The sequence below is a fragment of the Epinephelus moara genome, chromosome 16 (assembly GCF_006386435.1).
Source record: "Epinephelus moara isolate mb chromosome 16, YSFRI_EMoa_1.0, whole genome shotgun sequence".
Taxonomy (NCBI): Eukaryota; Metazoa; Chordata; class Actinopteri; order Perciformes; family Serranidae; genus Epinephelus; species Epinephelus moara.
In genome coordinates this window covers 6,239,723-6,262,225 of record NC_065521.1, presented here as the reverse complement: position 1 = coordinate 6,262,225, position 22,503 = coordinate 6,239,723, and the positions used below count along the sequence as shown (strand labels likewise).

Sequence of the window (22,503 nt, the reverse complement as noted above, 5' to 3'; positions counted from 1 at the left end):
AGCTTTATGCAGCTCAACAATTCTTGACCATAGGTCTTCAGAGATTTCGCTCTTGCGAGGCATGGTTCACATCAGCACATGCTTCTTGTGAATAGCACAGTCAAAAAGTTTGAGCGTTTTTGTAGGTCAAAGTGTCTCTACAACTTGGCCCAATCTCGTTTCATTAAGTGGACTCCAGGTTTGCTAACTCCTGACTCCAATTAGCTTTTTTTGGAGTCATTAGCCTAGGGGTTCACTTACAGCACTGGGAATGTTTAATGGATATGTTCAATAAAGACATGAAATATTAGAATTGTTTGTGTGCTATTAGGTTGAGCATTATGTGTTTGTCTATACTTGTGACTTAGATGTAGATTGGATCCCATTTTATGGCCAATTAATGCAGAAAACTAGGAAATTCCACAGGGTTCACATACTTTTTCTTGCCACTGTAGCTAATTCTAGTCTCCATTGACAATGATGACAGTTTAGAAGACTGGTTACAGTCTCCACAGAGCATTGCCAAGGTGCAGTCCGGGCAAAGATGTTACCTAGTGTTAAGTAAGGTAATTTCAGACACTTTTGGTAGATTACCGAGAAAACTACCTGAAACTCTGAAGACTCTCTGCTACATTCCTGTAAAAAAAATTGTAAAATTGTTACCAAGTAAAATAACTTACAAAATTTGGACTTTCAAACTCATGGAGGACCCATACCTCACTCTGATGATATGTTCAGGTAAAATGGGACATTCATATTTGTTTGTTTTTGAAATGGTTAACTCAATTTATCAGTTCAGTCATTAATTGATTAAATCATTCATGTAACCAACTGTTAATTAAAAATGGTTATCTAACTTTTCTGCCATGTTCACTGCTTTTTTTGTGGCCTGTTTTCTTGGTGCCATATTGTGTGTGTGTGTGTGTGTGTGTGTGTAACACTGATGACTAATTCTGGTCTGTTGTGGCTGTCATGGACTCACTGCATCATTTTACATATTTTTAAGTAACAAGATTATTTAAAAAAATGTCTGTAATATTACAGGGTGGCACACAAAAGCAAAACTAATGGTTTTATGGAACCTGATAGCCTAAAAACTTCACTTTCACTTCAGAACTAGAATTACCACGTTGCAGTGATGCCTTCATGCACCAGTAAAGTTTCTCTTACAGTTTACATCCATCTCTGTGAAAACATGGATGCTTTGCAACCATCTCACCCTGGCAGCACAGAAGATCTATACAATCAGCACAGTTTCAAAGTGGACACCCAAGATGAGTGTCACAAATTCAGTATCTGACCAAATATCTCCCCTTCTGTTACTGAAATATGATGTTGAGTTATGGCCACAAAAGTGTTTTATGCAGAACATTAGATGTTGCAGTGAAGCTGAGCTTTGATCTTTTGGAAATAAAATGTCATTACTTTATTATTATTTATCCTATTAGACATTTGTGTGAAATTTTGTCATAATCAGCAAATTAATTCTTGGGTTATGGCCAAACACGTTTTGTGAGGTCACACTGACCTTGACCTTTAACCACAAAATTCTAATCAGTTTATTCTTCAGTCTAAGCAGAGGTTTGTAACCAATTTAAAGACGGTGTGCTTGAGATATTGCATTCACGAGAATGAGATGAATGCAAGATCACAGCAACCTTGACCTTTGACCCTTGAGTTCATACTTGAGTCATAGTCAACGTTTGTGATAAATTTAAAGAAATTCCCTCAAGGAGCTCTTGGGATATCACGTTAACAAGAATGGGCTGGACTGCCACATATTTATGCCTCCGTGCCAGAGTGAAGAGGCATAAAAATGACCCGTACTACCTGAATGCATTAAGTACTCACTCATAAACATTTCCCATGAAAAGTTAAATGAATTGTGAAAATATTTTGATTTTAAGTCAGACTGTTAATAAAATGCAACATCCCACGACCCTGTGTTGTTATACCCTTTTTGTTGTTTTAGCTGCAGTACTCTTATGTCCAAAAAGAGAGTCAAGACGCTACATGGTTTACTTGGCAACCTCTGGGACCAGAGGATTTTCTGACCCTTTGCTTTGTCCATCCTAGTTATCTCAGACCAATAAAAACATTGTTTCATGTAAAGCACATGTGTAGTAACGTGCAATAATGCTGGGTGACTGGCTGCTAATAGCTGAATAGTCAGAGACACAGGTCGTCTCAGGAAAAATTCAGGCAGACTGGGAAATAATATTTCAGGTTTGTCAAGCCAAAACACTGCTTTATTGACTAAACTGAACAAATAATAGCATACCATTTAGAAGTGATGCTGCACACCTATCTGACCAAAGCCAGGTCCATATAAGGATATCAAGGTGTGATCAAGATATTTGGAAACATGAAGATATGAGCATACCTTCAGCTACTGTCTGGAGAGTAGCACTCACAGTATCAGCACTTGCAGTATGTAATGCAGATGAGTTGATACAGTCTGGCCATCACACTGTGAGGATAAAAAGAGGAATTGAAGTTAAAATAACTTCATAATAGATGTTTTCACAGTGGATGGATAGATCAGCCACAAAAATATGAGTTCCACTAATCCTACAGCTGCAAATACAAAGACTGCTGCTGCTTGAACCCTCCATGTTCACCCAAAACCTTTTTTTTTTTTCTCACAGCAGGTCGGCCACAAAGTGGAGCACTTGTCTAAGAAAACCGGTATGTCAGATGCATTGGTTATCACGAAAAATTTAATTAAAAGTTTCAGAATTTTGAATTATTATTATCAAAATCGTAACCAAGTCATTCTTGAAAATGGTTATGAATGTATAAAATGACTATAATCTGATTATACTTTTTTTCCAATGTCATTTGGGCTGATTATAGCCTACTTAATTTTTGTAACTTTATTACATAATCCTGATTACATGTAATCTGTTACTATCCAACCCTGTACTTACAGGTGTTCAAATAATGCTTACCAGCAGGAGCGACATCAGGAAAGCACTTTGTGTTGCATTCCGTGTGTATTAAAAGTGCTATATAAATAAAGTTTGATTGATTGACAGATCGAAAAGATGCTCCCATTTACACTAACATAAAACATTTCTAAATATTTCATTCGTAAAAACCCCCCACTTAAAGAAAACAGCACAAATGTTTTGTTTGTGATCTAAACGCTTACTGTAGATTTAAGATTTGCTGTAAGCAGAGTATGTGTTGATTTCACATCTTTTTATGATACAGTCAATCTGTTTTTATTTAAAAGAGATCACAGGATTTGTGCTTTTAGTAGCAGCAGCAACAACAAAAATCAGGCTACACAGAAAAATAAAGGTGTGGGGGATGATGCTCGGGGACATCCAACCAACAAGGAAAAATCAGATTAAGTTACCTGAAAAATCTTTTTGTGTTACTGAGCAGCCAAGTAACATGTGGATTTGTACATTTTTTCAAGCCAGCCTGGAAGTGGCACACCCAACAAGTTTGTGATGGCTGGTAATGTTTTTCACCTTGTGAGTCTGTTTGTGTGTCATCATGGTGAAATGGTCCAGATGACACCAAATGTAGCAGGACCTACCACAGGAGAGGTTTTGAGTATTTTACCATGTGTTTATAAGTCTGTCTGTGGACAGTTTGTCAATGTGATAGTGTCACAACAGTGCAAGATGCAGTCACAAAACTTTACAGGTGTGTAGCTGAGATCATAAAGGAGGCTGAGTTCAAAGATGGATGTGGTCCAAGAGGGCAGGACATAGAGAAGGGGCCATTGCCACCGCCAACTTTATGCCCCTGGCCAACAGGATCACTGGGTGTTATAAATGTTAATGTCTGCTGTAAAAAAAAGTTTATTGGAGTAAGTCCTGTAAATGCTTTGGCCTACATGGTTACTTGAGGGAATGATTTCTTCTATAAGATATGCCATTTTCATGAATGACCAAACTCCCGTTTGAATTAATATTGTACATTGCTCAGACTGTTAGAGACTACAGTGTCAGGTGGATTACATATGGTCAGGTATAATGAGTACTTCAGTTACCTGTGGTCACCAAGTGTCACTTCTCCAGAGGTTTTAAAGGTAAGTACAGTCTTGTATCATTGTGAACAAACAACACAGGACCACACAGACTTTGTCAAAGTTATTATTGTAGAATACTTTGATGTATTTTTTCTTTCATACAGACAAAAGGTGTTGGACTTAATTCCCATTAAATTCTCTTAGATTTCCATACAGATTTAGTCTACAGTATACAGGTGTGTTCTTTCTCATATATAGATATTTATTCGCTTAAATAACAGGCAGGTAACTCTTTAATATATTCAATAGTCTCTTATGTTTTTTTTTCTTTTTTTTTTGGTCTTTTTTCATGTCAGCACAGTTAAGGCTGCATTTTCTGTCTGCGGAACAGCACTGCATTGTGCAAGAAGGGGGACCATTCCACACACAATATTTACAACAGTATGTATAATGAATAATGTAAAACGTTAATTTCTTCCCATCGTAACATGGCAGTAAATACTTGTAGCAGATCTAAAAGAGCAGCCTAAACAATGCACGGATGCATTGCACTTCTGCAGTCTCTAGCTCTGCATCACCCTCCAGTTCTCCATCCTCCCTGGGTCTCCACTTTGTCCAGTCCTTTAGATCATAATGAGGTACATCTGTATCTCCTGTTCTCTATTTACAGAGTGGTGTCTCTGGTCTTAAGAGACTATAAGCATCTCCACACCTCTGCACACTTCAGGGGCTGTTCAATGGACAGAAAACACAGCCCTCGGAATATGCTCAGGAGAATGTGCAACTGTCTTTTTCCATCAGTGGGAGCACCAATGGAGAAAATCTAAAATAATAATATACAAGCGCTTCCAGTTTGTTGTTCCTCTCTTTACAGAAAGCAATAGGATTAAAAGAAAGAAACATAAAAAAAAAAAAAGTGTAACAGGAACATAGTACCTGTAAATCAAAGATGCACATGTGCACATTTGGGCGATCTGTACAGTAGTGGTGCAGGTGTACAATTTATAATTTTGATAAATATAATATATTCTTTTTCACATTGTGTTTTGCCTTCTGTGAAACTGTCTCACAACATCATGATGTAACGTGGCTGGACGGATGGACAGAGATGGCTGGAACTGGACAGTCAAATTGGACGGATGGACAGAGATGGCTGGAACTGGACAGTCAAATTTACACCACCGTAGACTATCCGCCTGTTGTTGGGTGTATGTATGCGTGTGTGTGTGTGTGTGTGTGTTNATGTAACGTGGCTGGACGGATGGACAGAGATGGCTGGAACTGGACAGTCAAATTTACACCACCGTAGACTATCCGCCTATTGTTGGGTGTATGTATGCGTGTGTGTGTGTGTGTGTGTTTGTATACTGCAGAAAGCATTGACAGAGCTGTGCTAAGAGGTGCTGAAATAGAACAGGTTAGACTTAAACAGGATGTGTGTGTGTGTGTGTGTGTGTGTGTGTGTGTGTGTTCGTGTGAGAGAGAGAGAGAGAGAAACAGAGAGAGAGGAAGAGAGCAGATGTGGAGAGATCATAGCACACAGTAGTGACAGTAGCCTAAATGATTTACCAACACATAAAGAGTGACATTAATGATACCAAATGCATGCTTCAAAAACAGACAGACCAATACAATGTCACCACCCGCCCACTTAGACAGGTCAGGTCAGGGTGGTGGCGATGATGATGAGCATTCAAGAAGACAGGGTTCTGTACAGGTAAGGGTGTTCCCAGAGAGCCCTGCGCGCATCCTCAAACAGAACTAGCAGGACAGACATGTTCTCTCACTGTGTTTGCATGTGTTAGCATCACTGTAAGACTGTAAGATATTGTCTAATCTGGGTACAGGTGTTGACATGGCAGTCTGTTGCATATTGTCTGCCATCGCCTTTCTCTGGTGGTGGGACCAGTTGATAAGTCAGGAAAGTCAACAGAGGGGAGAGGGTGGGAAGGGAGAGAGAAAAGAGGGGGTGGGGGGGGGTCGAGATTTGCATTGCATTGCAGTCACGCTCTGAGGCAACATGAAGTCAGCGGTTCACCCACACCTAGTGCAACATGGGATGCAGGAGGGCACTCTCACACCCAGTCTGGAATGTGATGTTTGGAATGTATGTTCCATGGAATGTTGAGGTGGAGTTCGGCAAGGTAGCGGTGGAATGTGATGTCACAGACGCTGCGCTCATTGTCACAGGGGTGGCTATCCAAATGTTTTCCTTCTTCTGTTTTTAGTTAGGGTGCGCTCATGCAGTATATTATGCCCTTTTACACTGTAAAGATTAACATAATATGTCTTAAAGCAATACTTCAACATTTTGGGAAACACGCTTATTTGCTTTCTTGCTCAGAAGGTTCATTTAACTCCCCCGAGGTGGAGGACTCGAGACTTGCTTGAGTAACACTGATGAAAGACTCGACTTTGACATGATATTTGAGACGTGAAACTTGACTTAGACTTGAGACAGATGACTTCAAAAGAATTGACTTTTTAAAAATGGAATATTTTATTTTTTCTAGATATTTACAAGTTATGTTTTAGTTTTGAAACATGATTGGGTGATTTCTAGTGCAATGCGCGAAAACCTGCAACCTTCTAAGATGCTGCAGACCAGAAGAGGCCAACGCACAAGGCAGCTATCATGGAGGGGGATATTTCAAATACAATAAACAATCTGGACTCAGGATTATGGTTTCGACAATGGTAGTAAAAATAAAACAGCAGTATGCAAGGTCTGCAGCTCAAAATTCAGTGACACGACCACCAAAGTATCCAAATTCATCTGTCACTGCAAAACCCACAAAGAAAGTTCGGTGAATGTGTCTTTTTAGCTAACTTATTAGCTTATTTGCTGATCAAATGTTAGCTAGAAAGCGTTTGAACGTTTGACCAGTTCATCAGATTTTTAATACTTGACTTGTGACTTGTTTGACCTGAGCAATGAGTTGACTTGCCTTACTTGACTTATAGGGAGATTTGAAGGTTCACACTTAAGACTTGCTTGTGACTTGCACAAGTGTGACTTACTCCCACCTCTGCCACTCTCATATCGGTCCATTCAATGCAAAGCTAATGCTGTTTAGCTTAGCCTAGCATTAATACTGGAAATAGCAGGAAGCAGATATCCTGACTCTGTCTAAAAGGAACCTCTAACCTCTAAAATAATAATAGCACCTGTGATATTATGTCTCCAGACAGCCAAGAGAAAATATTTTATACATCAAATTCAAGACATTTTATGACCTCCTGAGGCCATTTATTGAGGAAACTGAATTTAGTGCTTTTTAAGACTTTGAAGACCTGCAGATACCCTGTTTTTGAGATTAAACTAACAAGATATAGTGTGTTAATTTGTGAGCTTTAGGAGTCCTGCTAGGCAGGGTTTTTTGTTTTTACTTTTGAGAGAGCCAGGGGAGCTGTTTCCACCTGTTTCCAGTCTTTACACTAAGCTATGCTAAGCTAAGCTAACCTGTTGCTAGCTGTAACATATTTAGCGCACAGAAATGAAAATAGTATTGTTTATCTCGCATAACTCCCAACAAGAAAGCAAATAAGAGTATTTTCCAAAACACTGAACGGTTCCTTTAAGGTATCCCAGTGAACTAATTGAATATCGTGATGATGGGGAATGCACAGTATTTGAGAAATGGACATGACACATAAGCTCTCATTGGTCATACCTGATTGAGCGGGCTTTGGGCCTAAAGCTAAAACGTAACACTGACATAAGACGTTGGCCTGACAGCTCGACTGGTTGGTCAATTTTTAACATCAAGCAGTGATTTTTCCCCCTTTTCTGTAATAATGACTGGATCAACTGTCCAACAGATCAAATGAAATAATCTGTCCACAAAACTCATGGAGAGGGTATATGATGGAGATGACCCAATGGCACGTGAGCAGGAGCCGGTTTGAAGTGAGTGCATGTTAGTCTTAAAGGGCCATCGCCTGTGCATTGTGTGTTTGATGGCATTTAAAGGGTTAATGCTTCCAACAACAACAACAACAACAACAACAACAACAAAAAGCACACACACCACAACGAAAGACCAGATGGGACAACACAAGACAACGTGGCAAAGGAAATGCAGAATTGGTTTGAGGAACAGCAAGACAGAAGATGATGGGACACCTAAAATAAATGAAGAGACCGGAAGAGGACCTCACCCAAGGGCTCGCCCTGAGTCTTGTACATAAATATTACCAATACAAACTCATCAGTTAATCGACATGGCAGGAGGCTGTAAATTAACTTAGTCCTGTATGGGGCTAATGTATGCATACATGTATACACCACAATTAATGTGAGATCCCACACACTGTATTATCTCATAGCAGGGTGGACAATATTACAGATAACAGGTCATGTGGACTTATGAGGCGGCATTCAAGGATTGGGCAGGTTGGGCTGGAGAAAGAACAGTGATTAACATGACGAGTTCTGTGCTGTCACTTCCCAAACATTCAAATTATATATACATATACTGTATATATATATATATGTATTTCCCCCCATCCTTAAGGTGTTTTTGCAGCCATACTATTTACTATTAGGTTTAAATGAACAGTATCTTTGTTTGCAATTTCTATTTTTGTTATGTTTTTGTTGTTTTTTTTCAGAAGAGACAAGACAATACACATACACACACTGAAAGAGAGAGGAAGGAAAGAAAAGAAAATATATATATAAAAAAAAAGCTGAATGTAAAAATTTCAGAGAAAGAGATAAGAAAGAAAGAAACCAATGTAAAAGAAAGAAATGAATGAGCACCATTATGTTGAGAAATAAAAGAATCAGAGGGTGGAACTGACTGAAGTCTAGTTAAAGCTTTAACAAAGCGTTTTACTTATATTGCAAGCAAATTAGTGATATCAAAGTGGCTGTAGATTCTAGCCTGATAAATGATGGCGGTGATGACTATGGTGCCATGGCAGGTAGGTAGGTGGGTGATGACAACAACACTAATGATGAACACCAATAGAAACAGAGAGAATCCGCCTCTGGCCCTGACATGGCCCTGTCTGCTGAAGCGTTGAAGGATGTGTCGATTTTTTTTTTTTTAATTGGATGTCCGTCCCCATCTCTCCCCAACCCACCGTCACTCAGAAAAACGCAGCGAGAGCAGACCTGTGCGAGTGTGTGACAAGTGTGCGTGCAGTCAGGCAGGGTGGGGTGGGCAGGTTCTTCAAGGGAGGGCGACAGATAGGGCGGTGGGTTCGAGGGTGGAGGGGGTCGGGGGTGGTGTTGTCAGCGGGTCAGACTGAGAGGGCTGGAGCAAGGGCAAAAGGAGGGAAAGTCGCAATGTTCTCAGGGAGTTGCGAGCAGAAGTCTCCAGCCATTGTCCACTCCCTCTGGTACCTCCCCCTGTCCTTCGCTCCCTCCTGTTGGCTTGTTGTAAGGAAGATTGGATGAAAATGTCATGTGTGAGTCCTCAGCCCTCTCTTCCGCTCCCCTCTCCTCCCCCTCCCCTTAACCTCTCCCCCCGACCCATGTTCAGCTCAGTTATAAGGAGGTCTCCACGCAGTAGAGATGGGCCAGGTGAGGGGCGGAGGGTTTTTCCGGCCTGTCCCTGCCATGATGGATATGGTGGTGTTGGTAGTGGTGGTGGTGGGGGCTCCGGTTGCTGGGGGTTACTGCGTTGGTGCTGTTTTTGTTGCCGTGGGTGACTGTTGAACTGATGCTGCTGCTGCTGCTGCTGCTGTTGTTGTTGTTGTTTCGGTTGCACGGGGTCACCGGGAGGCTGTACTGGCGGTAGGGGCGGGTGGGGCGGACGCGGGCTGGGGGTTGGGGCTGGGTGGGAGGGGGTGGCGGCTTGCGGAGGGCCGGGTGCAGGTGCTGGTATCTGCTGAGCTCTGATTCGTCGTCCACGTCAGTGTCGTCGATCAGCGGGATGTTGTGGATGAGGTCGTTGATGAGGAACTCCGGGTGGGCCATGAAGTTGTGGATGGAGTTGCGGGATTCCGGTTTCTCCCGGCCCTCGTACAGCGAACTACGGAATGCTTTCACCACTCGCATCTGCCGAGAGGAAGCAAGACGAGGGAGAGACCACAAGAAAGAGAGAAGTGAAAGTTAGACATAATAAAGGGGGAAAAGAGGCAAGGGAACCCAGAAACAGACAGACTTGTGTCCTCCCGCAGACAAACAGAGTGACAGAAAGACAGGTGTACACTCAGGGCCAGGTGGCTACCGTCAAAATTTAGACAAGACAACTTCTAATGGTGTTTCGGTTTATTTTGAATTTGCCTAAGAGGTGCTCTGAAAGCTGAAAATACTGTTATTGGTTGGATTAATGCAAAATGTGTGGGGCCAAGGCAAATCCGTTCTGGGAACTAGGAATCTATGGTACTGAAAACTATTCTCTTGGGATTGGTTTTGGGAAAAACGCTTATTTGCTTTTTCTTTTTTGCCAAGAGTTTGTTTAGAAGATTGTTACCCCTCTAATGTCAGTGTGCTTAATATAAAACTAACCATAGCCACTAGCCAGTTAGCTTAGACAAAATCAACTATCTTGGCTGTCCGAAAGGAACAAAATCACCTACCAACACATCTAAAAGCTCACTAATTAACATGTCACATCTCTTGGTTTAATCTGTAAAAAACAACAACTGAAGTGTAAAAACCCCCAGATGTTTACGTGCCGCACTATTTCTTGGCTGGGAGTAAAGACTCTCTGAAGACGGTGGTCTCACACCACAATTTTAGGACATCAGATCGGGGTGGCCTTTGTCCGACAATCTATCAATTTCTAAAGTTGACAATCCAACATTCACACCTACTTCACGCTGATAACTGGCCAGCTGTGGGGTGTTGAGAAAGTATGATTGAACTTCTCTCTCAAGCTCTCTTTTTTCATGTCTTTTTTTCACAACTATTTTTGTCACGTTTTATGTGAGTAACAACGTGCAACACGACACTCTGTTATTCCCATCTTTTAACAATATTGTATCTCTCTCCTTTCTTTGACGACCAGCTTTTCACAGGGTATCTACAGGTATTAGACAGAGGTGGGACCAAGTTGTTGTTTTGCATGTCACAAGTAAGTCTCAAATCTTTGCACTCAAGTCCCAAGTCAGGACTGACAAGTCTCAAGTCCCAAGTTCTTAAATTGAGTTTTGAGTCCTAAACAAGTCAAAATGCGCTCTTCCCCAAATTAAATGCCATTTTAGCAAGTGTATATTAAATTTACAGAAATCATGAATGGTTTTAACAAATAGTATTTATTTGTTAAAACAAGTTTGTCTTCTTGTATCTAACTCATCTCATCTTGGATAATGTCTACAACTTTCTCTTCCAAAATTGGCTTGGGGGAAGGTATCAAGTATTTTCAAGTCAAAAGGCTAAGTTTAAGTGAAGTCATGAAGTCAAATCGAGTCGCAAGTCTTTTTTGATTTTGTTAGGTCAAGTCTAAAGTCATTAAATTTGTGACTCAGGTCTTTTCAAGATAATTTTTAACCAAATTAAGATTCATTTTTTGACAAATCATCTTTTTCTTATTTAAGTGTTGCAGGTAAATATAAAGGTTAAGTACATAGTATATAGCTAGTCCTCGGCACAGGTAAGTCTATTTAGGAATATGGTTATTAGAATGAGTTAGATTAATCTACATTTTGCCAACATTTAAGCGCAAGTAGTAAAGAAACAATATAAGTACAATGGAAGGTTTAAGGATTTGTATATGAGAAATGTTGAATTTCATGTAGAAGAGCTTGACTCATTTTGATAAAAAGAAATTGAAAGACTGATAATGTTAAAATTAGATAAAAATGATTTTTGGCAATTAAGAGCTCTGAAATTCAAATTTATTAAGGCCTAATATTTATAAAATTGAATTTCAGGAATTTTAAGACTTTCTGAGGATCTGCACACACCCTGTTTTAGTCCTCCTTCCACATCGGGTAAGCTTTCAAGAATTTTTATGTCTAACAAACTACCTTTTTTCAAGCATAACCCGACCCTTGGTAGGTGGGTTTTCTTGCCTTTGCACAGAGCCAGGCTAGTTGTTTCTCCCAGGTTTACAGCTCTTTATGCTATAGCTAAGCTAACTGGCTAACATCTGAATCTGGCAAATCTAAATTCCAAAGAGCGAGAGTTCTGAAATACAAATAATATAAAGAGTGTACCCCTTACCATATGGCCTCCAGTGCTGGGAAGGTTACTTTTGAAATGTAATAAGTTACATATTACTAGTAATTTTACCCTGTTAAAATGTAATGTAGCTATTTTAATTACATCATCAAAGCAATGTAATTTATTACATTTGATTACTTTTTGATTACTTTCCTAACAAAAGTCTTAAACTGGGCAATAAAGCTGAAAAATATACGGAAATAAGCTATGACAAAAGAAGGCATGCACAGCAAAAGATGCAGTGCAACTGAATGGATGTTATACCGAAATGTTTGTTTTACCAAAAACTAATTCAGAAGTAACCCCTTTGTTTTGTTTTTTTTTTGTTTTTTTTTTAAAGATATTTTTTTAGGGCATTTTTTTGCCTTTAATTGATAGGATAGCGAAGTGTGAAAGGGGGAGAGAGAGGGAGATTCATGCAGCAAAGGGCCACAGGCTGGAGTCAAACCCGGGCTGCTGCGACAACAGCCTTGGGGCGCCTGCTCTACCACTAAGCCACCAATGCCCCAGAAGTAACCCCTTTGTCATCACCAACATTCTGATTAGTCAGTGTAATTTAACTCAGTATTTTGCCATTGAATTACAAATGTACAAATGTAACAAGTTAGTCCCCAAAACTGAAGGCCTTTTTTCCACAAAATTTTGTTTGTGTCCGTATTTCCGAATAGTTTATGGAGTACACCCCTAGAGTTCGACGCAAGGAAGTGCATCCCTTTATGGCTGGATTAAAACACCACCACAAAAATGGCATAAAAATAGTTTTTTGCTTGTAGAATATGCACATGGAACAGTACAAAGACATAAACAGGATCAACAACAATAATAATAGGCAACAAATACGTGGTGGTGGCCTGTGAGTAGCCAGTTTTCTAAAATATCTTGTGAAGACGTATATCCACTATGTATGCACTGTATATGTTACATAGCTAGCATGCTACCAATGTTAGCGAGCTAGAAACGCCAACAAAGTTTTTAATTAGAAAAAATGTATACATTATGTTGGCTAGTTTGTTTTTATGCTAGCTTCCTGTGGCACAGGCTGTTTGAAATCTGCCACACAAGTTTTTTTTTTTCAGCCTACTCAAGGTCAATTCTGGACCCAAAAAAAAAAGAAGAAGGAAAAAAAAAACAACAGAAGGAGGGTTTTTGCAAACTCATCAGAGATTACGGAGACTGTCATAGGAATGAATGGACCTCTGGTTGACTCACGTACACACAGCTTTGGAGAAACAAGGTATAAGAGTTATGTGATAAAAGCACAAATTGAGTTGATCACTTTTACCAGTTTGTCTTATGAGAAGGTTAATAAGTGGTCATGTTTAGGCAACTCAACTTTGGACATGGTTTGAGCTAACTTTACCTGGTACTGGATAAATAAAATGTTGATACAGGGCAACATTTTAGTTTGGCACTATCACCAAATTTATAGGCAAGTGTATTCGCAACCTCACCTCGCCTCTGAACTATTACATCTGTTTTTTAAGCAGTTCTCCTCTGTGTTATTCTTTTAGGAGGGAAATTGGATTAGTCCTCACTTATTTTGTACAGAGCACATTATACCATTGCAAGATATGAAGATCATTTTTCAAACTTTGTAATCATATTACTGTAACCGAACACAAATATCTTAACTCAGTATCAATAGAGCGTCCACCTGATCCTGTCTGTCTCCAACAGACAAAAAAAAAAAAAAAAAAAAAAAATCAAAATGAGTTGGCTTATGACTCACATTTTTGTCAGTTCTCACACACATCAACCAAACTTCACAAGACGAGAGCATTCAGTAGCCACCATCACAAAGACTGAAGAAGCTGCAGACACTTCACATGATACAGAAGTGGCATATATGTGTGTGTGTGTGTGTGTATCAGGGGGGTGATACAGTATGTGTGAAGAAAACACTCACACCTCGGCACACTGGATCACATGCATGCACACACGCAGATGAGGGTGGTTAGGCACAGATGGAGAAGAAGCAGGAACTGTGAGTGTGTTAGTTTAATGTACAATAAAAAAAAAGAAAAAAAAAAGGCAAGAACCTATAGCAGTGACCACACACACACACACACACACACACACACACACGGACACAGACACGGACACGGACACGGACACACAAACACACACACACAAACACGTGCATGCAGCAGCAGTGTAACTGAGTGAACCAACAGTTCAGTTGTTTCCACATCGTGCGGCTTGGAGGTTGACGTCTGCATGCATCACACAGTTGTCAATCATGGGTGCTGTTTGTTAAAGAGAGCTGGTTTATACACGCAAATACATCGACAGCCAGACAGCAAGCTAGTCTGTCAGCATCTCTGTGTGCACACACACGCGCGAACACACACACACACGCACACACACACACACACACACACACACACACACACACACACACACACACACACACACACACACACACACACACACACATAGACACACACACACACACACACACACATGCATATGTGCAAAATGTACTGCGGCCATGCAGCAGATAGGGACAGAGGAGAGCAGAGTGGTTAATGATGATGATGCTGATGAGGAAGTTGCCGCAGGATAGAAAAAAACAATTCTTGCAAAACAGAAAGGTGACATCATGGAGAATCAGCAGGTTAGAACAGTATGTGATTGGTTAGATTACTCAAAACACAAGGTGATTGGTTCAAAGGCCAGAGCAAAGCTCGGGCGTCAGCCCTATCGCAAATAGAGAGGCAGCCAGGTCATGCTGAATCAGATCTTTGTCACTTACGCTCTCTTTCTGTCTCTCTCACACACATAAACACACACATAGTGAGGTCTATGAGTGTACTTGAAGGTGCATTATGCAGTGTATGGTGTATGCGTGCGTAAACACATTCCTTTGCCATGGCAGTTGGTCCATGCACCCTTCCCCCAAACCCAAACAGAGGAAAAGAAGCAGCATGAGCTCAAAAGAAACAGAGACAGTTCAATGCAAATACACTGACAGGCACAGGCAGGCAGAGCCCTACATAGAGACAGTTTGGCTACATGAGATCAACAGAGAAGACGCTTTATGTCAACAGCAACACTGACTGGAGTCCAAACTGTGATAATGAGAGGTGGATGGTCAGGCAGCTGAATGGAGATCAGTGCTGCAGCTGGCCAAACTAGGAGAAGACTCTATATATGACTCTGCCATATATGATAGACAGACAGACAGACAGACAGACAGACAGACGTACAGACAGACAGACAGACAGACAGACAGACAGACAGACAGACGGTCAAGCAGTAGGTTCAGTGCTTATCTGTTTTTCCAAAGAGCCTGTCAGACAGTAGAAAAACACCTCATGCAGACTGAGAAGGTTTCAGAATGTTACTTTCTCACTTTGTCAGCGCTCGGTTTGTTTTCATTTTGTCTCCGTGGACAGAGTAAACTTTCGAGTATATAACGTCCCCAGTGTGACCAGAGCAGCCTGGAGGTCAGAGCACTGCTGTGTTACTTATGTCTCTCACCCACTTTCCTTTTCTCTCTCCCTCTCTCCCTGTCGGCTCTTTCAGCAGTGCTTGATGGAAAAACAATGATGGTTAAAGTACGAGGAGGAAAATAGGCGCTGGAAGGTAGAGAGGCTGCTGTGTGCAAAACAACTGCTTATGGGAAGAAACTGCAACATAAATACAGGGAGAAGCTGTGAGGTAGATGACTGGTTAATGGCTCCCATTTCCCAACTCTGAGCATTACCGCCCTTTGATATGTGATGACTGAGCTCTAATCCATAGCAACCCCTCAGCAACGCCTTCCTCAATTCAATGCATATTCTCCTCCATGTCGTCTAGTCATACCCCATTTAAAGAGTGAAAACTGAAGTCTTTTTGAATGTGAAAGAACCTAAGCAAAGAATTGAGGAGCTGAGGATGGATTTGAGATTTGGTCTCAACATCCCATTCCCCTAAAGTTTCCAAACTTTTATATTCGTTTCTTTTCCCAAATTAACTGTAATTGCAGGCAGTTGAAACTAAGTCAGTCTGAAATGAAAACAAACTGGATCCATAGATCGGCATCAAAAGATCCAGTTGGATCGCTAAGGTCCAGCACAGCTCAGGTGGATGAAAGCATGAAACAGAGACATCTCCTTATACATGTGATATCTCTTTTTAATATTTAAGGCTTTGTGTTTCTTTGAGATAGTCCTGGACTTTTTTCTCACCCAGTGATGATAGATTTGGCTGTAAAAGTCAGGGAGGTGATGGTGTCAGTCAGAACTTACGCACATCATATTGCAAGGGGGCACAGCGCCAAGACTAAGGGCTGGGTCTGCTTTGCAAAGAACTCTGGGTAGTGGAGTAAAGTAATGACCCTGAAGCAGGGGGGGAGGTCAGTCTTCCGTGATAACACATAGGCAATCATTTTTGGTGTGTTTGTTGCTCATTCCCAATTTTAACTTTTTTGGGATTGAGTCTAAATACACTATAGTTTGTGTGCTCATGGTAAAGAAGGAACATCAGGTCACCATGTGCAATGGTGTGGCTCATTTGGTGTGTTTTTAGCCAAGCTAGCGGCATGGCACTATGATGTCATTGTCAGTCCACTTCTTTGGACCAAGTGAAATATCTCCACAATTGTTGAATGGATTGCCATGAAATTTAGTACATTATTACATTAATGTCCTAATATGGATTAATTTTTATAACATTTATTTGTAACTTTTTACTTTATTTATAATCTTGGTGACTTTTCATACAGCACCAATCAGGTCAAAATCTGATTTTCTCTATATAACCAAATACCTGCCTAACTACTGACACTCGAATCAGCCTTGGTGTTCAGTGCTAATAAACAACTGTTAGCATGCTAATGCACTGAACTAAGATGAAAAACATGGTTAACATTAAACCTGCTACTCATTAGCATGTTAGCATTGTCATTGTGAGCATATTAGCATGCTAATATTAGCATGTAGCAGTAGGGCCCTGACACACCAAGCCATCTGTAGGTGCCGGACATGATGTAGCTCGTCGGAATGAAATCACTCTGATTGGTAGTTCAGCTTACTGCACAAGAAGAGCAATGGAAGTAAGGAAAACAAGCGGACCACTAAAGTCAAGAGGGTGCGAGGGCTTAACAAACTTGTTATATTAGATAAGATTATTCTTTTTAGCCATTAAGCTCTGCATGTCTCCTGGCTTACTTTTTTGAATGACGAATACAGACTATTGCCACCTGGTATGGAAATTAGTTCTTCTCACTCGGGTGAAAAACATACATGCTAGTTGGCTGTTGGCTGTAGTTACAATGATGATTGTAACCTCTGCTTTCTGTTTAAGTGCATTTTCTTGGCTGAGATACAGGCAACGCAACAGTCAGCCCTTGTCACCACTTAAACTTTGATGTCAGTTTGGTGTGTCTGGAGCACTCCTGTATATAAGTACAGCCTCACAGAGCCGCTGGCATTGCTTGAGACTCATAGTCTTGTTAACAGCATCTGGACAACAATTAAGCTCTATGACACAGAGGAATGAGACAGCCTATATCAGGGTTTGGATATACACACAAAACAGTACTTGTTTGTAGGATCAGTTCTGTGTCTGGAAGAGTATTTGACATGATCTGGATTCTGCTTTTTGAATAAACCTCATCCTGAAAGCTCAAGCAAACAGGAACAATTTTTACATTTTATCTGACCACGGGCTGCCTCCATACAACATGAAGTGAATCAGAGACGCAGACCTGAGTCACAGTAAATTCTAAGTTGATGCTTGCTCCTTCAAATTTCCCTCCTTGTCAATCCATTTGGTTTCAGGAACTGAACCACAACAGGATGACCTCAAAATGCAAGTATGTGTCATACTACTGTTGAGTAACAGATTTGGACACAACAACATCTTCGAATTAAGGAAAAAAATTGAAAAAGCAAGCCATGAGCTAGCAGCGGTGGGACCTGAACTGCACATCCCTGCTTCCACACCTTTGTCATTTTAGCTGTCTTTTCTATCAGGCAGCAATGTTGCAGTGATGTCCAGTTCTGAGTAATGATATAATACATTTTAATACTTATTATAATGATGTAAAGCGAAGTATGTGTTTCCAAAGTACCTAAACAAAGCCCAGGTAACTTCTAGTGTCTGCAGGATGATCACAACAATGAGGTGTCAGCAACGTCTCTCTGTATCTATACCTACAGGTGATGGAGCAGCGTGGGGAGGAAGGCAGCGTGGAATGGAATAAGGGAAGGATGGACCAAAGGGAGCAAGGAAGGTAGGGAGAAGCAACTGAGAAGACAGATGGAGACAATCAAAATGAAGAGACAGCACAACCACACGCATGCACACACACACACACACACACACACACACGCAGACACACACTCGTACACAAGCACACACTAGCACACTGATAAAGGAACACAGAAGTCAAACTACGGCTCTCGGATATGTCAGCAGATGCACACACATAAAGACACTTGCAAACAGACGCGTGCGGAACTGACATACAAAGAAATCAAGAGAAAACATGAAGGGTGGTTGCTACTCTAGTAAGGAGATGGGAGGATGACAAAAAGGGATGAGGTCAAGGACAAAGTAGGATACAAAAAAAAGAAAGAATGAAGAGAAACCTACTAAAGAAATCTTATCAGTATGCTACACAAGAGCCTGTATTTAGATCTGGTAAAATCTAAATACCTCTACAAAAGAACAACTCTACTTATGAAGAACAATAAGAATACATTTCACAGAATATTTCTGCAAACAGGGAACCTGTAATATCTCATAATTATAGAAGAAAAAGGAGAGAACTGTGATGGAGAGAGAGAGAGAGGAAAAAAACCAGACTGCACAGAGAGAAAAATCAGGACTTTTTGGAGACATCGGGGGGAGCCAAACTTGTGGCGTTGGAGCTGGAAATACTGTTACAGAAACAACCAGTTGACAACAATTGCAGCACCGGACATAAGTGAGAGGAGCAAAAGAAGGAGAAAGAAAGCAGCAGTGATAGAGCATAGGGAACTTTTTTGTCTTGGAAACAGCAGTGTGTTATGGGGCTTTTATACTCGAAGGTTTACAGTTTAGAGAACTGCAGAAGCGATATGAAAGCCATTTGGTAATGAATATGAATTCTATGGCAGTGAAGTCCAATTGTAGCATTTTCTACCAATAATAGTTGTCACAGAATTGTTATAGCAACACTATAGTCTGTTTTTTTTAGAGAAAAGAAATGACACCACTCCTTTACATTAGCAATGTTTATAGCAGGGGTCAACCAAAGTAACCACGCTTGACCTCATTCACAGACAGGAAATAACACACGGTGCAGGAGGAGCAGCCATTTGCTCTCTGAACTTTAGGATGCGTCCTTGGCTTGTCGGAGAAAATTAAACTGTTTTCGCTGCTTTAATCTCTTCTTTTCAATCACTTTCTTTCTTTATAAACAATGCTGCTCCATTTCTGTCAGGACGCCTCAGACAGAGAGAGAACAGCAAGCCGCCTCCTGCGCCGACCAACACTCAACAACAAAACAGACTCTGGGCTGGAACCGGGACTGGATTTGGACCAGACCAGATCAGACCAGAACTACACAGCCGGTCAGGACTGGGTGCTGTTTGAAAGGGAGAATAAGAAAAAAGAATAGAGGAGACATTGCACACATACGAGCAGCGAGCGAGCCGGAGGGGACACAACCATAGAGAGTAAAAAATACTGCAGTCCACGTGCCGTGCAGCAGTGTGTGTGTTTGTGTCTGCGAATGAGTGTGAGGGAGAGAGAAGGTGACTGCAAGTATGTATGCAGGTATACGTGTGTGTGTGTGTGTGTGTGTGTGTGGTATGTGTGTGTATGTGTGTACATGCGTTCGGCGGACTCACTCCCAGGGGCTGGGCTGGTATTGGCTGTTGCGGTGGAGAGAGCTACGTGAGAGGGGGTAGAGATAGTGTTTACGTCGTGGAGCTGACTGAGCACAGAGGAGCGCCGTCTCACCGCTCCCTGAAACGAACCACTTCGCTTGAACGTGCTCACTACCTCCATCTGCAGGACAGAGACAAAACAGCAGCACTCAGTGAGGACAGGAGAGGCCAGTCTGAGTGTGAGTGGATGTGTGTATGCGTGATGTGATTGCTTTAACGGAACATCTCACCCACAAAATAACTATTCCTATATTTATACATCACCACGTGTCACATTAAATTCATGAAGAAAACTTTGTGTTACTCGCATGCCTCTATGGTAAACGAAGAATCCAAAAACTGAGAAAATTCTTGATGAATTAAAATAAATGGGGTCCATGTTTAACAATAGCAAAACTATATCACAACATCCACTGACAAACTCTCACAAAATTCTTTCGTAATAATCCAAGTCTCTAGTACTTCCCAAACACACGCATTTTCAGTGAAACCTCACAACTTAAAACACTTGTCGACCGGTGCATTTGAACTCTGCTGAATGGAAGGCACGAGCAGTGTAGTTCAAAGGTGCACGCATGCCCAGGAACATTCAGCATGTGCTACTCATAGGCAGAGGTATTGTAAGGTATTAGACTTGCACCAATTACAATTTTTTACAATTCACAAAAGTTTTGGCCTGATCCCGATTTCCGATTTGCAGTGTTTGGATAGCCAATTTCGATTTTGGCTGATTCCGATTTCATTTTTTTCAAAACACTTTACAGCACACAAGATATTGCAATATTTTCTATCTTTCCTTTATTAGAGCATCATCTCAAACAAATAAACAAAAACAGTGACATAGGTTAAGAAACATTTTCCTTTTTGCTCAAATATAATTTCAGGTACAGTATTAAAATAAATAAGTACATACATACATAAATAAAAACACAGATAAATAAAATAATAATTCTTACTGTATAGCATTTGTGGGTAATTTCTTGAATAGATAAAAAAGTAAAAATATCTCCTGTGGAAAACTCACACAGGTCTACACATCTACAAAGTGCAGTGTTATGGACATTCTTATTTTAACAACTAGAAAAAGGTGCATATTCTTCGGCACGCGGACACATGCCTACTCAGTTTCAAGCGGCACAGTGCAGCAGTGAGAGCTCCGCGGTTAAGTTTAAGACGGACAATTAACAACTTTCTCCTTCTCTCTTTTGATGTGTGTGCGTGAATGATTAAAGTGAGAAGCCGCCCATGTTTCACTTCCTCACATCGCCCAAGCCATGAGTTGCACATGTGCGTGTGTGTATGCTGCTGATGTTACATGATGTCAATCATGCGGCGCGGCGGGAATTTGACCGGCATTTTAAATCGGCATATTTTAGACTGACCGGCTGGTCACAGGTCATGGCCGATCACATGAAAATCAGCCCAATTACGAGCACTGCCAATTAACAGTGCAAGTTTATAAGGTACTGTAATGTTTTACAGTGTTTCCCCTAGGATTTTTTCCAGCATTGGTGAAGAAGTCTGTGAGTTTTATTTTGCACTGCCAGAAGATATTTAGCACGTCCACTGACATGATTTGTACTCAGCGTAAGTTCAATCAGGAAGACTTTCTTGCTCCTTCATTCACAATCCTCTCCCTCTCACTCCCATTGCTTCCACCAATCAGCTGTCTATGGGCGTTCTCTCTTCTAGTTATTCGATCAAGCTTTGCCACAATCTCTATCAGCCAATCAGGATTCTACTGCAAAATTTTAAATCTGCTCTTTCTTCTGCTGCTGTCAGCTGTCATTTTAGGCAAAGTTGTCGCGCTCTCCTCAACCCCGTTAACCTCCAGCCATCGTATCCAGAGTCCAGGACAAGCTCAACAAAGGCTCCCTGGGGTTCCCTGTTCGACTATGGATTCATCACCCTCCCTAAATCATACCATATCCATGGGGTCTAATCAATCACCAAAGACTTTCCACATTTTTTAATTATTATGTGCACATGTTAATAAATACTATTTTACTATAAAAAACGAGTCTCTCCTGATTGAATTACACTTGATAAAATGTTTCCCATACCCCGCACGCTGTTACAACTCTACTACTCTGCACATTAGGGAAGATGTAACATTTGACATCTAGTATTTCAATCAATATTGTGACTCTAACATTGCTTGTAAAAACAAATGACTGATAACAAGTGGAACACAGATACAAGTTACTTGCATGAAAGTTGAATCCACATAGTTCCAGAGGTTTTTGAATAATGACATCAAAACCAAAAATTGTTACAATTGCCCCTGGTCTCCACTAATCAGCCCTGCGTTTCCAGTCACAAAGACAAAATGACTCAAATCCTGAAGAAATGCAGATGAGAAAGAACTTGTATACAGGGGCGGAAATCCCGGGGGGGACAGGGGGGACATGACTCCCCCTTCAGTAAAGCTGTACCCCCCTAGAATCATTTGAGACACAATTAATAATTTTTGAACAATGCAGTAGTATTTATTAAAAGCACAATGTAAGCGGTGCTCATTATAATCGCGCAATAATGTGCTATTTAAA

At 40.9% G+C, this 22,503-nt stretch overlaps 1 protein-coding gene across 3 annotated transcripts in view; it reads right to left on the bottom strand.

Moving 5' to 3' along the window:
• Positions 1 to 5,213: 5,213 nt before the first annotated feature.
• The window catches only part of atp2b3b (ATPase plasma membrane Ca2+ transporting 3b), an 81,130-nt gene continuing 63,840 nt past the window's right edge, over positions 5,214 to 22,503 (bottom strand). The window contains exons 25-26 of one of the 3 annotated variants that reach the window (XM_050064581.1): positions 19,989 to 20,075; positions 5,214 to 9,977 (exon numbers count right to left, since the gene is read on the bottom strand). In XM_050064581.1, coding sequence (XP_049920538.1) covers positions 9,465 to 9,977; positions 19,989 to 20,075 — 600 coding nt within the window. In that variant the 3' untranslated portion in view covers positions 5,214 to 9,464. Of the gene's footprint in view, positions 9,978 to 19,915; positions 20,076 to 22,503 lie in introns of all 3 variants that reach the window. The other 2 variants (XM_050064580.1, XM_050064579.1) reach the window with 2 other exon arrangements.